Source organism: Acipenser ruthenus, chromosome 3, assembly GCF_902713425.1.
Source record: "Acipenser ruthenus chromosome 3, fAciRut3.2 maternal haplotype, whole genome shotgun sequence".
Classification (NCBI taxonomy): Eukaryota; Metazoa; Chordata; class Actinopteri; order Acipenseriformes; family Acipenseridae; genus Acipenser; species Acipenser ruthenus.
The window spans coordinates 95636839-95652269 of NC_081191.1; the positions used below are offsets into that span (position 1 = coordinate 95636839).

The 15431-nt window shown below is 38.1% G+C and overlaps 1 protein-coding gene across 1 annotated transcript in view; it reads right to left on the minus strand.

The window, feature by feature from the left end:
- The window catches only part of LOC117394798 (receptor-type tyrosine-protein phosphatase N2), a 244129-nt gene that overhangs the window by 132146 nt on the left and 96552 nt on the right, over positions 1 to 15431 (minus strand). Inside the window, exon 11 of the mRNA XM_059019205.1 lies at positions 13137 to 13216. Within this exon, the coding sequence (XP_058875188.1) occupies positions 13137 to 13216 (80 nt within the window). The remainder of the gene's footprint in view (positions 1 to 13136; positions 13217 to 15431) is intronic.

A 15431-nucleotide genomic window follows, 5' to 3' on the forward strand; every position in this document is an offset into this window, starting at 1 on the left:
TGTGACTGCATTTTTGTGCGGTATATTTGCAGTTTTCCCATGGTTATGCTATGCATTTACTACAGTTTACCATGGTTTGCCATGTTCAGTATGCTTTACCATACCTCCATTAATTTGCAATGCTCGTCAATGCTTTACCAAGCTTTCACTATGCTTTGTTACACTTTGCTGTGCTTTCACTATGCTTTGTTACACTTTGCTGTGCTTTCACTATGCTTTGTTACACTTTGCTATGCTTTCACTATGCTTTGTTACACTTTGCTGTGCTTTCACTATGCTTTGTTACACTTTGCTGTGCTTTCACTATGCTTTGTTACACTTTGCTGTGCTTTCACTATGCTTTGTTACACTTTGCTATGCTTTCGCTATGGTAAAGCTGTTACCGTGGGGTTCTTTTGCTTCAACGCTGTAGTGTCCCACAATCATTTTAAATTTTACTGTAAAATATGATTCCTGGTTGACTGTTACTTTCTTCCACTACAGTGTCTCATAAGAGCCCAACTTGCTGGCTCGCCAGTTTGTTTCTACACTGCCTGAATGTCGTTTCAGCTGCTTCCTCACTCCTTGAAGCCTTCTTGCTGTTCTTTCACTCAGTGAGTTAATCAGGCATGAATGTCCCTGCAACTGTCTGTAGCAACAGGAGGTTAAGAAACAGAGCCTGAAAATCTTTAATTTAATATTGATTTAATATCGTTCATGCTGATATGATTGCCATTGTGCAGTAATAAAAGTATTTTTGTAATTGTATTTTATCTCATTGTATTTTTACAGGGGGCATGGGCAGTATTTACTGTAAATAGGAAGTTCATTAAAAATATTGGGGGACTTCACATACATTACCGTTACTGTATCTAATGAGAAATTATGGTAACTAAATTATTGTTCTGCTCTAGGTCTGTTTATGTCAAAATAATAATAAAAAAGGATAATGTTTAATAGAAAAATATGTATATAGTTAAAACATTATGTATACTTCGTTTTTGTTTATATACATCTATTTGAGTTATAAAACACATTTTTTTAGTGGCTAAAATGAAATAAAACGACATTTGTGAAAAACAAAACGAAAAATAATGAAAACAAATAAAAAGGGGCTTTAATTTTAAGTTATATGGGGAGTTTGGGTATTTTTATTGTGATGCTGCTTGTGTACAAGAAACAGGTTATTTTTCAGTTTTAGGCTAATTAGGATGCTTACTGCATCTTCAACATCAATAATGCAGAAACACACACACTTTCCAAAATCTTTGGGCAGCGATCCTCCACGGATCTCTGATGAAAAAAGCACAACCCGCTGCTCTTTAAGCAGTGTATACAACTCAAGGTAAAAAAAACACAGGAAATACTGTGTACTGTGTTTGTTTGTTTTCATGTCTGCAGGAGTTGGCAAGGCTTACCTTTGAACAGCTTATTGCATCTCCTGGGAATCTCTTAAAAATAAAAAAATAAATCCTTGAACAGATAAAAAAGTAAACAAATAATACATGGATAACAGTCATAAGAATAAGGTCTACAGTGATTTTATCATCTGCACACTTCAAACAACCCCTTGCTTGGTTTCTTTTTTTTCTTAAGTCTAATATTTGCATTACTTTATAGAATTTACGACACATATTCCCAATAAAGGTTCAAAAGTTCTTCAGAATAGCAATGATAAACCAAGCAGCTGTACTGTGTTTACTGCTTAGTCACCACTGGCAAATGCACAAACTTAAACATCTAAATGTGAAAAATGGAAATAGGTTTTTGCGATACCAGTGTTACCTAGGCAACCTGAATTTACATTTCAGCAAGGCACCTGGATTGGAAAAGGGGAAAGTAGTGTTACTTGTGCATGAAGTGTACAATACAGACATTTCTCTTTCTTTGTCTTCCTAGGAAAGCTATTGACAAGTGATACCCATCTGCACACCAGGCTGTCATGTCAGATTAGCTCATCAGGTAAAGGAAATTCAGCTCCTGAGGCACTAGAGTCCCTCTGTGCTGAGAATGGAGACACTGCTTCAAAGAGACTGTATTATCTTAGGCAGCCGGGGTACATTCATCTGGGAGGTACTTCTGCAAAGGGGATTCTTTGTGAAACATGTACAGTTATTCAAAAACCCTACCTTTTACTAATTATCCAACAACTAAGACTCCACCTTATAAACAGAGATACCTACTGGGGCAAAAGCAGAGTCAGTATATGGAAAGAAAACAAGAGGGTTGAGCAAAAGGACAGAACAACCCTGATGGAAGAAATCATAACTACTTGCCAAAGAAATGATGATGTAAAGACATGTAATCTTCTTGTTGTCTGTCAGTTTGTAATGTATATCTATAGTGGTCACAGTTTACATGTTCCCTGTGACTGCGTCAAAATGCGCAGTAACGCAAATCATAGTGGTACTGCGGCATGTGGCTTGGTGTGTGTTTGAAGCAAATGTTGAAAACAGTGTTACCATAATTTTGAATTTCTTTTTTTTTTTACAGCCATTTTTGTTGCACCAATAAATTTGGCAATAGGTTAGATATTTCTTTCTAGGTATCACTCGTTATTTTGAAAAGCTAAGAGCAGGCCAACTTGTTTTGCAAATGTTCTTTAGTACCATAAACTTCTATAAGGGTAAAATAAAAGTTAAACATGAATAAAAACTTTGATCAAAATGTTTACGTTTAGAATTGTAATTGTTTGTATTAGGGGTTGTAATGTGGGTGTTAATCGATTAAAAAATAATTGATCAATTAATCTAATCTACCCACGTGCTGTAGCAAAAAGCAGTGCGTGAGAAAGAAATCTAGACAGATGGCAGAGAGTACTTCAAGAGACGGTGGCAAACGGGTTAAAGGGAAATATACCCAACAAAAATATACCCAGGTTATTAGGGGGACGCCAAGACCTGACGGTAAAATCAATTTTTCTGACTTCCTGGTGACTGTAAAAGCTCCATGGTAAATGGCAGACTCAGTGTGTCTCCAGGATGATTGACTCAATTATTCAAGCAGGGATCACATTTAAACTGACCAACCCCCATCCACAGAGCTTGTGTCATTTCAGACCTATTGTAGCTCAGCGCCTTTGTCACCCAGCCCTCCTTCATTTGAAAGTATAGCAGTTGTAGGTTTTAATATCAAATAAATTTTGTTCAAAATACAAATCTAGATTTAGATACAGCTTCAGTTTATAAATATGGTGGGGGGGGGGGGGGGGGGGGGGGGGCCGGGGGGCGGGTGGGGGGGGCTTAGCTTTTATTTTAATTTATGTGATTTAATCTTTCTCATTTCAAAGTCGAATGAAGAACAAGAAAACGAGAGCGCAACATTTAAGTGACTAGTTTTGTATATTGCTGTTAATACAATTATGAATAGTATCCATCTTAAATATATATTTAGGGCTTCTGATTTTCGGTTTTAACCGATAAAACCCGATAAAACACCCCTGATACAAAAAAAATGAGATCGGTGGATAGCCAATAAACACTGGAAAAACTGTGGAAATGGTTGATCAATTCACGTTGACTTTACCCTATTCCCATTAAAAAATAAAACCTACTACAAAAATAATAATAAATACATTTCCCAGTGCTGCTGATCAATGTCCCGCCTTCCTGACTTGTACGACTTGTCGACACACATAAACTGCACGACTTGCTTTTTTTCTACTGGGAGTTGCTGCAGACCTGGGATTATACTGCACACACTCTGTATGTGCCTAATCACGCGAGATGTGATCAAATTCAAATTCAAAAACAGCTTTATTGGTTGTACACGTCATTGCACTTGATACAGCATCGTATTACATACAGTCAGTTTGCCTCGAAATGATTCTTATAAACGGATTATTTTACATTGGTTAGTATAGAAATTATTTGGATCCAGTGGTTTTGATCACTATATGCGGTTGATTCTTATATCAGTAATTCTTATAAACGGAGTGCACTGTATTATATTAAAAGACTTGCTTTGGCTAACATCAGATTACATGCAAGTTAACATTTTTATTTATTGTTAAATTAAAGTTGCCTGTAAAACGTTAGGCGTCATTAAATAAATGCTTGCAAAAAATAGCATTAATACCAAGTGTTACTTTTACATTTATCTTTCACTACAATTGCATAGCGCAAACGGGTGCGATTAATTAATCATCCAGATGGGGTGATTAATCGATTAAAAGAAAATGCCAAGATTAAAACCCAGTTATGCCTGCTTAATATCACTCTGCATATTATCACCACGTTGACATGTCCTGGCCATAATATATTGGGAGTCAATGGAAACAAGCTATTGATAATATCACTTTCAGTTATTATCACACTCCACTTAGTACCAATCAAATGCAACTGATTTCCACCAAACCCAATATCCTTTCAAACCATGTGCATGATCACATTTCTTATCAAGCTGCATCAGCTGGCTGTGCAGTGTCTGTTCTCATACCTGAAACAATAGCTCTCACAGACAAAGGAGATTAAAATGCAAAACGCTTGCTGACTTGAAGAGTGGGAAGTTTACATTTCAGTAGTTGTTTCTTTTTTTTGGGGGGGGGGGGAGTTAGTGGAAAAATCACTTTGGGAAATAAAGCAGTGAGAGAGATAGGGCAGTTAATATGCAAGTACTTAAAGCTGGTGCTTACATTTTTTTACAAGCATTTTGATGTTTCTGTAACACCACTGAATATGTAGTAGAGGGTACTAATGTAACATGATATTATTGCATAGTTGGTTGAGCTTAACCAGAAACCCTTTTGTTTGCCAGGTTATTAGTGAATCCATGATATTGTCAACTCCGCTTACTGTCACCATTTCTGCCCCATCCCATTGAAGTGATATTAAGCACGTTTGACTGTAAATGAAAAAGACATTCAAAATGTCAGAGCAGTTTGAAACCTGCACCCACACATCTGCGTCAGACAGATAGCTGGAAAGAGGTTTTAAGTGACATGTCACTCTTCAAGCACACATTTGTCCATGGTATTCGAAGCAGATACAGGCTGGGCTGCTGACAATGACATTAGCAGTCTTTTGTCACATGAACAGATGTGTAAGCCTGAATGAGACTAGTTCTAAATAGACCTGTAGCACCACATCCATTGCTCTAAGCTTTGCTCAGCAACTTGAGATGACAGTTGGGAGAAACACGGAAGAAAACTGAACTTCTAACGGAGTTAAGAAAGCTCAATTATCTGTATGTACTGCAAGGTGAGTTGCTTCATTCATCTGACAGCAAATCTCACAGACCAAATTGAAGATAAATACAGGTTTTTTGGTGGTCATTTTGGTTACTCTCCATTGTGTACGTAGCTAGTCTACCAACTATACCTTTATCAACATTAAAGGAATACTTTTTACCATCAACATTCCCGGAATATGTAATTCTCTATCATGCAGAAATCTAAAAGGTCATGTGTGCCCCCCCCCCCCCCCCCCCAAAAAAAAAAAAAAAAAAAAAAAAAATAGGTACAGGTTAATGTCAAGGTCACAGACACGTTTAGCATGTAGTGTTTCAATAATCCTGCAAATAAGAAGTCAGTCCAAGTTAACATTTCTTGCACCCAAACTTCACCTAAAAGAATACATGTGTGTATTAGAAAATATATATGAAGCCATGATCTCAAATGTATAATTCTTTATCATCCAGAAACCCAAAAGTCGCATGACCCTGTAACAGTACGGCAGGCAGTGGTTATTGCAGGGTAAACAAAGACAAAGCCTGTATGCAGTTAAGAACCTGAGAAAGTACTGCAGGGAGATGATACAAGCTGGCAACTAACAGGTTAAAAAGAAATGTGTTCAGGTTAATTGGCAGTTGGTTAAGTGGGTAACTGGGTAATTGTAAATTCCGGATATTACATGCTTCAGTAGGAAAGGTGGGGAATTCAATCAGTGATCAGGTGGGAGGATAGAAAGTCTGCTCAGACAGATTTGGGAGCCATTTTGTTGAAAGGAGTGGGTGAGTGAGCATGGTGAGAAAATTAAAAATGAACATATTGTTAAGGTTGCCAGCCTGTCCATCACCCAGTGGAGCTGGAACACTTCTAATAGTGTCCAGTCTGCATTCAATAACATTGTGCCCAATTGGCATTTCAGCCCCAAACCCCTGGTCTTCTGTGTCTTCATGCTCTTCAGCCCCTCTGCTCCGTTCACAGACCCCAATACAGCAGCTACACTAGACCCCAGGTTAAGTGAATAGTACTGCTGAAGAAGCTACCTTCATGTACATGCACAATTACCTACACAATAACGGCAGTCGAACTTTATCACCACTGCAGACAAATACAATACATTTTCCTCCTTATTATATTAGCCACTTCGGTCAAAGTACTGGTTTTTGCCCCTCAAGCAGGAGGGGAGGGTGTGTCTCATGGTTTCTGAGATACTTCTTAAGCGACTGTATATAGAATGCCCACTGTTGCAGGTTTCCATAGGTCTGTGATCAGTGACAGTGAAAGGGTAGGTAGATAAACCCCATTACTTCTTACTAAAGAGCCAGGTAATTCCATGTGGCATTTTGACAAGTGTTTGCTGGAGTGAAGGTCAAAGCTGTCAGCGAATGAATCTATGCTGATCTGCTCAGCTGGAAATGACTCTTGCAGCCAATGTTTTTGTAATTAGGAGTCATAGGAGCCAGTTTTGCACGCTGCTTAAATAAGCCAATAATATGAAGTCATTTCATTGGTCATAGTTTATGGTGCTGTCTGTGCAGAGGGTGCACTGTCGATACAAGGGGAAGATTACTGAATTACAGGGAAGGGATATTTTGGTTCAGCATCAAATCTGATGCATTTCTCTCCTTGTGTATTCTTCTTTATACAAGGACACACAGTCAAGTAACCAGGTCAACCAAGCTTATTGCATCAATCTCCAGCAAGCCAGTTAGCTGCTTTGCTGTGCTTCTGTGGAAAAATCACTCAAAACAAGTACCATATGAAAGACTATTCTAGAACTACCACAAAACGGCCACAAATATACTACTGTACCACTACCATCACAGGTTACATATTTTAGCCTGATCACACCCCTTACTGTCTAAAGAACTTGGTATCCCTGAATTGGTCATCATGCCGTGATACTCCATTTGTGATAAATGCAGAACGACTGGGCTCTTCATTTTAGCCCAAGTGCACTCCATGTGGCCCCTAGGTATAGCTATTTAGTGACCAGTGCATTTCTAACTTCCTGGATTTTATTAAACAAAAAGATAGTTACTGTATGTGCTACTTCCTCTTTGAGTCTGACTGCAATGGAAAAGAAACATTTGCGGCGTATGTCTCCCCAAACTGTACCGTGTACTCTAATTGCATAAAAACAGGATTTGTAAACCCAATGAAACTGAACGACAGACATACAGTATATTTTCTGCATTTTAGGAAGTTATCTGATTACATTAAAAGAAAACAAAAACTATGTGCTTTTTTTATGTTTTGAGGGAAAAGAAAGCAAACATGTCTTCCAAGCAAAACGTTTGCAAACACTGTTCTGACGTCCTTGCTAATTGCATTCCCCTGCTTTGCTGCCATCTCATTTTCCACTGAGCAAGCTTCGTTCTCACGACCAAGGAGGTCTATTGGAAATGGTCTTTAGGGTCTTTTTCTCTTGAGCATGAAGAGGGGGGACTACAATGAGGGCTCTCACCTCACCGCCCACAGTCCTCAAATCCTGACAGGTGCTCTCAGTGCCCCTCACAGCTCATCAATAAACAAGAGTTCAGGGCCAGGGAGCACTGTCCAGTGGGACAATGGGATAACCTAATAAAATAAGAGCACCAAGGGCACACAGATGCACTATGGGAATCATCCCTTCCTTCCTCTTCAGTAATGGTTTAATTGCCTTAAACATATTTCTGCCATTTCACCCTAATATATCTTTTTTTAAAAAAAAAAATACTGTGTTTAAAACAATATTAAACAACAAACACAAAAAAAAATGTTACATGGTGTTACTATAGAATAGCCTAATGGCCTATTCCATTTAAATGGATTTATCATTTTAAAACAAACATCATAATGTACTGAAAGAGTACCTGCTGGACCAAATATAAAAAAAAATATTGAATAACATGACTAAAAATAACATACTGCATGAGTCTGTGCATGCTGTCATGTGCAAATCCAGACAAGTTCATAGCGGTTCGTAGAGAACTAGTCAGAAAATCCAGCTGCGTACATTACAAATGCCATCATGGAAATGTCCATTGGGGCTTTCCTGTTGGTGGGGTTAGTTAACAGTGATGCTTAAAATACAGCAAGCCAACATCACCTTTATAACAGCACACACAGTACCATCCTTCTCTCTTCTGGGAGTCTGGGGCAGCATGGTACCAGCCTGTGCTTGCATGTTATGGGGTATGGAAGATCCACTTTGACCTGAGCCATTTATTCAGCGCATTTTCAATCTAAACATAGCCAACAAAAAAGTGACAACATACTGCCAGCCACAGCGATATTGATAGCTAATCAAGGTCTGTGCAGATAAAGTGTGACGGATGGCTGTCATCTGCTATTATGCCCTACTGCTGATGAAGATTAGAAGGCAATGCCACTATGAGGAGTAATGTCCTCACAGCCAAAGAGAAGTGTGCACGGTGACTTCAACCACCACTGTAGCTTTTATTAATATTGTTTGTGTTTTTTTATGTTATCTACTGTTAATGTGTAATGGGTAGATAATTACAGTATGAACCTACAGTACTGTAACTTGAGGTATTGACCATTGTAAGTGTATTATTTGTATATACTGATGTGTTAATGACTCATGAACATGGACCTAGGTGTTGAAGTACAGATAAGAGTGGCTCCTAAAGTAAATATAGGGTGTTTGCTCAACACGACAAATCACGCCAATGTGAGCTCGTAAGCAACGATGCTCACAATCTAGTCAGACCTACTCTGCCAACCCTTATTTCCTGAGGGGGGAGTATCCAAGCTTTTATTTTTAAAGTAACTGTCATTACACCCCACCATATTCAAAGGGTCAGGTTTGGGGTGTTTTGGGAGAACAGGTTCTTATAAAAATCTGTAACCAAGCCTCGTTCACTTCCCCACCATTACGAGTGAACATACACATTTTCAAATGAATCTAACAAGGCATTCCCAAGTTATAAACCTCACAAGCTTTCAGAAACACACATCCAAACAAGAAAGCATATACCACAGTATATATTTATATATATATTATCAACACTGGTCATTTATTACAATGTGCAACACTGCGGCACAACAAAGGACCTCCTCAGAAACGTGCCTGAGCCCCCTGAGTTTGCCCTATATAAACAATGCCTTTGAATTAAACAGGCCTTCAGTTCTAACAGAACCCATGTCAAATCTAACCTGACTTTGTACAGAGTCTTAATACGTTTCAACACTCAGCAATGAAGGACTGTGTGATTATATTTGTTACCATTCAATTTACACATTTCATCAACGCCTGTGCTCATTATATTTTCAATGAATGCCAATTAGGTACAACAAACATTGTGATATTTTCATACAAAGCTACTCATCTTTTCTTTCTCCCTAGTAAAGGATTTCTGTCAGAATGTGCCATTTCGAACAAGTCTTCCAGCTGAACAGATAGCAAGTGTTACAGCTATCAAACATCCACATTAAGATGTGTCTGGACCGCTCTTGTTCCCCAAGATTAGCACTGCCATCGTTTTTCAAATGAGGATTAACAGACATCAACTGAATGAATTTGAACAGAGTTTATATGCCTTTGTGTATTTTACCATTGAACTGAATACACCAAATTATTATCTCTGAAGCTGACAAGCGGTCTTACTGAATTTGATAAAGTATAATCACATAAACACTTTCATAAAGTACTTCATTTAAAACAAAGCCAAATACTCATTGAAAGTTCCAGAGATTTAGTTGATATATATATATATATATATATATATATATATATATATATATATATATATATATATCCAAGCTGTACTGTACTTTCTCATCCATAACTTCATAATGCTTAATCAACTAAAACTATAAGAAACAATGTTGTCCACTTGACTTCAATTTCTTCCTTGAGTTTCCTATTTTATGCTATTTCTTTTTTAGAAATGACGTGCATTTTGTCACTGCTTTTTAAAGTAAGATTAAAACCCCATTTGTATTATTTTAATGTATGTAATTTAAAGGGGTATTTTATCATGTTATCTTTTACTATTTCTCAGATCTATTTTGTATACTATTCATTTTATTTTGATCTGTAAAGCGCTTTAAGACGATTATCGTGATAGATTATTATGCTATATAAGAAATAAAGATTGATTGATTGTTTCTTATAATATCTATACTTTGAAAGCAGTTGAAAAAAATGCTTATTTGAGGCAGAAACAAGTGTCTAAGCCAGTAGGAAAGTCTGACTGAGCTGCAGCTGAAAAGATCATGCTGAAACAAGCAGAGTGCCTGAGCTAATCACAAATACAAACTGTCACAGTAAGATCTGGGTATTTGACAGAGGGGGTAAATATGTTATGTAAAGAAGTCTTCCACAGCGCAGGCCACCATACTGATTATACTTTTTTTTCTTGGTAATGTTAGAAAATAAAAGACCAAAGTGCATTTTTTAAAGAACTGACTTCTGAATTTGGAAGCAGCATTCAACACAATATTATGGGCAGAATTCGAAATATGATAACAATATATATATATATATATATATATATATATATATATATATATATATATATATATATATATATATATATATATATTGTTCATTAGGGCATTTGTTTTTATATTTAAAAAAATTTACTCACTCTAATGTTCCCCTCAAAAGAATGGCTGAGACTTTCCAGCCCTTGCTTTGTCTCATTACCCCCAAAAATACAAACATATTCCCTTTAGGTGTCCCTTGATCTCTTTCAGTTGCAATAACACAGAGCTACAGTATAGTAAATATAACTTGGCAAACAACTGAAAAACACCTAGGAAGACCTTTCCAATTACATTTGTAAACATAGGGCAGCAGTGTGGAGTAGTGGTTAGGGCTCGGGACTCTTGACCAGAGGGTCGTGGGTTCAATCCCTGGTAGGGGACACTGCTGCTGTACCCTTGAGCAAGGTACTTTACCTAGATTGCTCCAGTAAAAACCCAACTGTATAAATGGGTAATTGTATTTAAAAAATAAATTGTAAGTCGCCCTGGATAAGGGTGTCTGCTAAGAAATAAATAATAATAATAATAATAATAATAATAATAATAATAATAATAATAAACAAGCCATAAAGTAAATAGCTCTTAATTGTATTCATGTACATCCCCATTGGAATGGCTGTTTAAAAAAGGCACCGTGCTAACTGAAGCAATTTTCAAAGAGCAGCCCCCTTTGTAGTTCTCTATCTGAAGCTGCCCCACTTTATCTTCATTGCTGAAGCTACTGTATTCATTGTACAGCTGTGAAAATTACTTTCATTTAGCGTTGATTGTATCTCTACTGTGCATGCAACCGATATTGCGCTCTCTACTAAGAAACAAAGGGTTAGATTTATCAATCATTATTCAAAATCATTATTAGTGCAACTTTTTCAAAAAGGAAAAAAAAAACAACTCATTAACAAAACATTTCATTCTGGAGCTTGCAAGCAGTCATAGGGTTTTTTTTTTTTTTCTTTCAGAAAAGAAACAAAAAGGATTGGAGTAAATAGCTTTGAGAATCTAGCCCTAAGTGTTGTTTGAAATGCATATAATCAGTAAAGTTTAAAAGCATTAAACATTATTTCATATTTTTGTAAGCTATTTATCACTTTTTATTGAGCTTTTTCAGTCTTTATAGAAAAAAAAACTCCAGCACACTTTGCTGCTAAACATGTTTCATTGATGTTTACCCACAGTTAACTGGGTTATTCAAATAGACACTATGCAGCTAACTAAACAACAGTGCAATACTCCTAGAACAATCATTTCTGTCTCACAGTTGCCTGTGCAATTGAATGCTTGCTTATATAAATGTCAGGATAGGGTTGCGGCAGGACTGGGGGCAGCAGCCAGCTGTCTGTCGATCCAGGGAGCAGACACTGGGGACAGCAGCCAGCTGTCTGTCGATCCAGGGAGCAGACACTGGGGCCAGCAGCCGGCTGTCTGTCGATCCAGGGAGCACACTCTGGGGGCAGCAGCCAGCTGTCTGTCGATCCAGGGAGCACACTCTGGGGGCAGCAGCCAGCTGTCTGTCGATCCAGGGAGCAGACACTGGGGACAGCAGCCGGCTGTCTGTCGATCCAGGGAGCACACTCTGGGGGCAGCAGCCAGCTGTCTGTCGATCCAGGGAGCAGACACTGGGGACAGCAGCCGGCTGTCTGTCGATCCAGGGAGCAGACACTGGGGACAGCAGCCGGCTGTCTGTCGATCCAGGGAGCAGACACTGGGGGCAGCAGCCAGCTGTCTGTCGATCCAGGGAGCACACTCTGGGGGCAGCAGCCAGCTGTCTGTCGACCCAGGGAGCAGACACTGGGGACAGCAGCCGGCTGTCTGTCGATCCAGGGAGCACACTCTGGGGGCAGCAGCCAGCTGTCTGTCGATCCAGGGAGCAGACACTGCCTGGGGTTGGGATGCAGTTCTTTGCTCAGATTCCTCTTTGCCAGTGTCCTGACTTTTAAACATGAACCAGCTTGAGACAGGAGCAAAGGTAAGTAAGTGGGTTTGGTGTAAACTCACCAAATGAATGGGTTGAAAAGTCAGTACTGTTGAGTGGTGTGTTTGTTCGTGAGGAACACACGGGACAGCAATGGCGCTCGTTAACACTATGCACTGCCGCTAGATATAGAATCGCTTTTAGATACAATAGGTTACATTTCTAACCCACATGCACCCCTTTTCCACTGGCATATCCGAGCCTCCACTGGTTCTCACATGCCCCCAGAAGCACAGTAGGCCTTACGACTGTCTCTATTATTCTTACTCAATCAACATTTATTGTCCTGTAAAGTTCCAAAAGACATCCAAGTTTCTTTGTTTCTTTTTAAATCCACTCCATTACAAACAATGAGGTCGCCCCCACTTTTAATGGACTTTCTGGTGTTCCAAATTCAATATCCAACATGCCCCAACTGCCCCCTCCCCACTGACTCCTCCGTTAAATATGCATTTTACTGAGCGCTTCGTGTGCATCTTGGAACACGTTTAAATGAAAACAGGTCAAAGGTGAAAGCAGTCCTACCTGCTGCATTGGCCACATCTGCGGTCGTCAGGTTCTGTGGGTTTGAACGCACTATGAAGGTCACAGCTGGGCCCAGCACCCTGGAAAACCATTTAAAAAAATAAAGTGAGTGCTCTGAACATACAAAATAATAAAACAGAACAGTGCTTGTGTACGTTCTGCCTCCAACCCTGCTTGCTTTTACCCATCTGCAGACTGTTCTGTTGGTTGTTAAAATATGAAAAGGTATAAGGAACTCTTGCCAAATACCTGATTCTTGCAACGTTTAAACAAAATGTATATTTGTACATACACTGTAGCAGGCATACAGTAGGGACCCGTTTAACTGATTTAAACCTTGATGGTTCTAAATACAGATGTCATCTTCTAGATCATTACATTTATGTAGATTGATTTTGTGCACATAATGTACCAAGGTTGTAAAAATTGAATTTCTAACAGTGCATGCTGATCTCCTTAGTTTATTTCTGTCAGTAAAATGGGGGTCTTCTATTTTAATGATTTAATGGATGGCTGTGTTTGGATCTGCTAGCATTCAGATCGAGTGAATGAGGTTGCAAATGCAAATGAATATAATACAGCACTGGTGTCCAATCACAGTCCTGGAGGGCCATTCCACTCCAGGTTTAACAGGTAAAGTAAAATGAAATAATTAAGAACTTCCGGGTCTGGATGGAGGTTTAATTGGTTCAATTTAACAATTTAGAACAGGGTTGGGACAAAGACCAGGAGTGGAAGAGGTGGACACCTGCAATACCACAACAACAATACTACTACTACTACTACTACTACTTTTTAATCTTCTCAGGAGGTGGCAATTTTATGATTGAACATAACATAGTAGAACATAATTTTATGATTCTACATAAGCTTAATTAGAGAACCATTTGTTGACATAATATGGTTGTCAGAAGTGAGTGATTGTCCCTTTATCATTTATTTTTAATGAAGCACCTTTATATAATGCTTGATTTAATAAAGTACATAGGTGGTCAATCAATTCTTAAGTCATTCAACCAAAAATGTTGACTCAGTTGCTTTGCCAATCCCTCCATTACTGTTCTAAACCTTATCTGTGGTTTATATTCCAAGCATCTGCCCAACAGCTTTACAGCAATTTGGAAGGACTGACATCATCTCTGAGGATCTCTCTCCCTCTGTATGTGCTCTGCAGTATGACAGCACATTTAACAAGACAACAGTGAATTATATTTACAGTGTAGTCATACCCTAGTGCATCACAAACCAGACAATGATGCTCATGCATCACATTCAATTTAATATTTAAAACATGCATGTATGTAATGTAAAAACAAAGTATCTATCTATCTATCTATCTATCTATCTATCTATCTATCTATCTATCTATAAGAACATAAGAAAGTTTACAAACGAGAGGAGGCCATTCAGCCCATCATTCTTGTTTGGTTGTTAGTAGCTTATTGATCCCAGAATCTCATCAAGCAGCTTCTTGAAGGATCCCAGGGTGTCAGCTTCAACAACATTACTGGGGAGTTGGTTCCAGACCCTCACAATTCTCTGTGTAAAAAAGTGCCTCCTATTTTCTGTTCTGAATGCCCCTTTATCTAATCTCCATTTGTGACTCCTGGTCCGTGTTTCTTTTTTCAGGTCAGAAAAGTCCCCTGGGTCGACATTGTCTGTACCTTTTAGGATTTTGAATGTTTCAATCAGATCACTGCGTTGTCTTCTTTGTTCAAGACTGAGTAGATTAAATTATTTTAGCCTGTCTGCATACAACATGCCTTTTAAACCCGGGATGATTCTGGTTGCTCTTCTTTGCACTCTTTCTAGAGCAGCAATATCCTTTTTGCAACGAGGTGACCAGAACTGAACACAATATTCTAGGTGAGGTCTTACTAATGCATTGTAAAAATCTATCTATCTATCTATCTATCTCTCTATCTATCTCTCTATATTTATTGAATAAATTTCTATTTGACTTTCTATTTGTACAGCTAAAATATGCATGTTTAAGTAAATGACATATATAACTATCTATCTATCTATCTATCTATCTATCTATCTATCTATATATATATATATATATATATATATATATATATATATATATACAGACGTGCTCAAATTTGTTGGTACCCCTCCACAAAAAACGAAGAATGCACAATTTTCTCTGAAATAACTTGAAACTGACAAAAGTATTTGGCATCCACCATTGTTTATTCCATATTTAATAGAAATCAGACTTTGCTTTTGATTTTTTATTCAACATAATATTGTAAATAATAAAACAAATGAAAATGGCATGGACAAAAA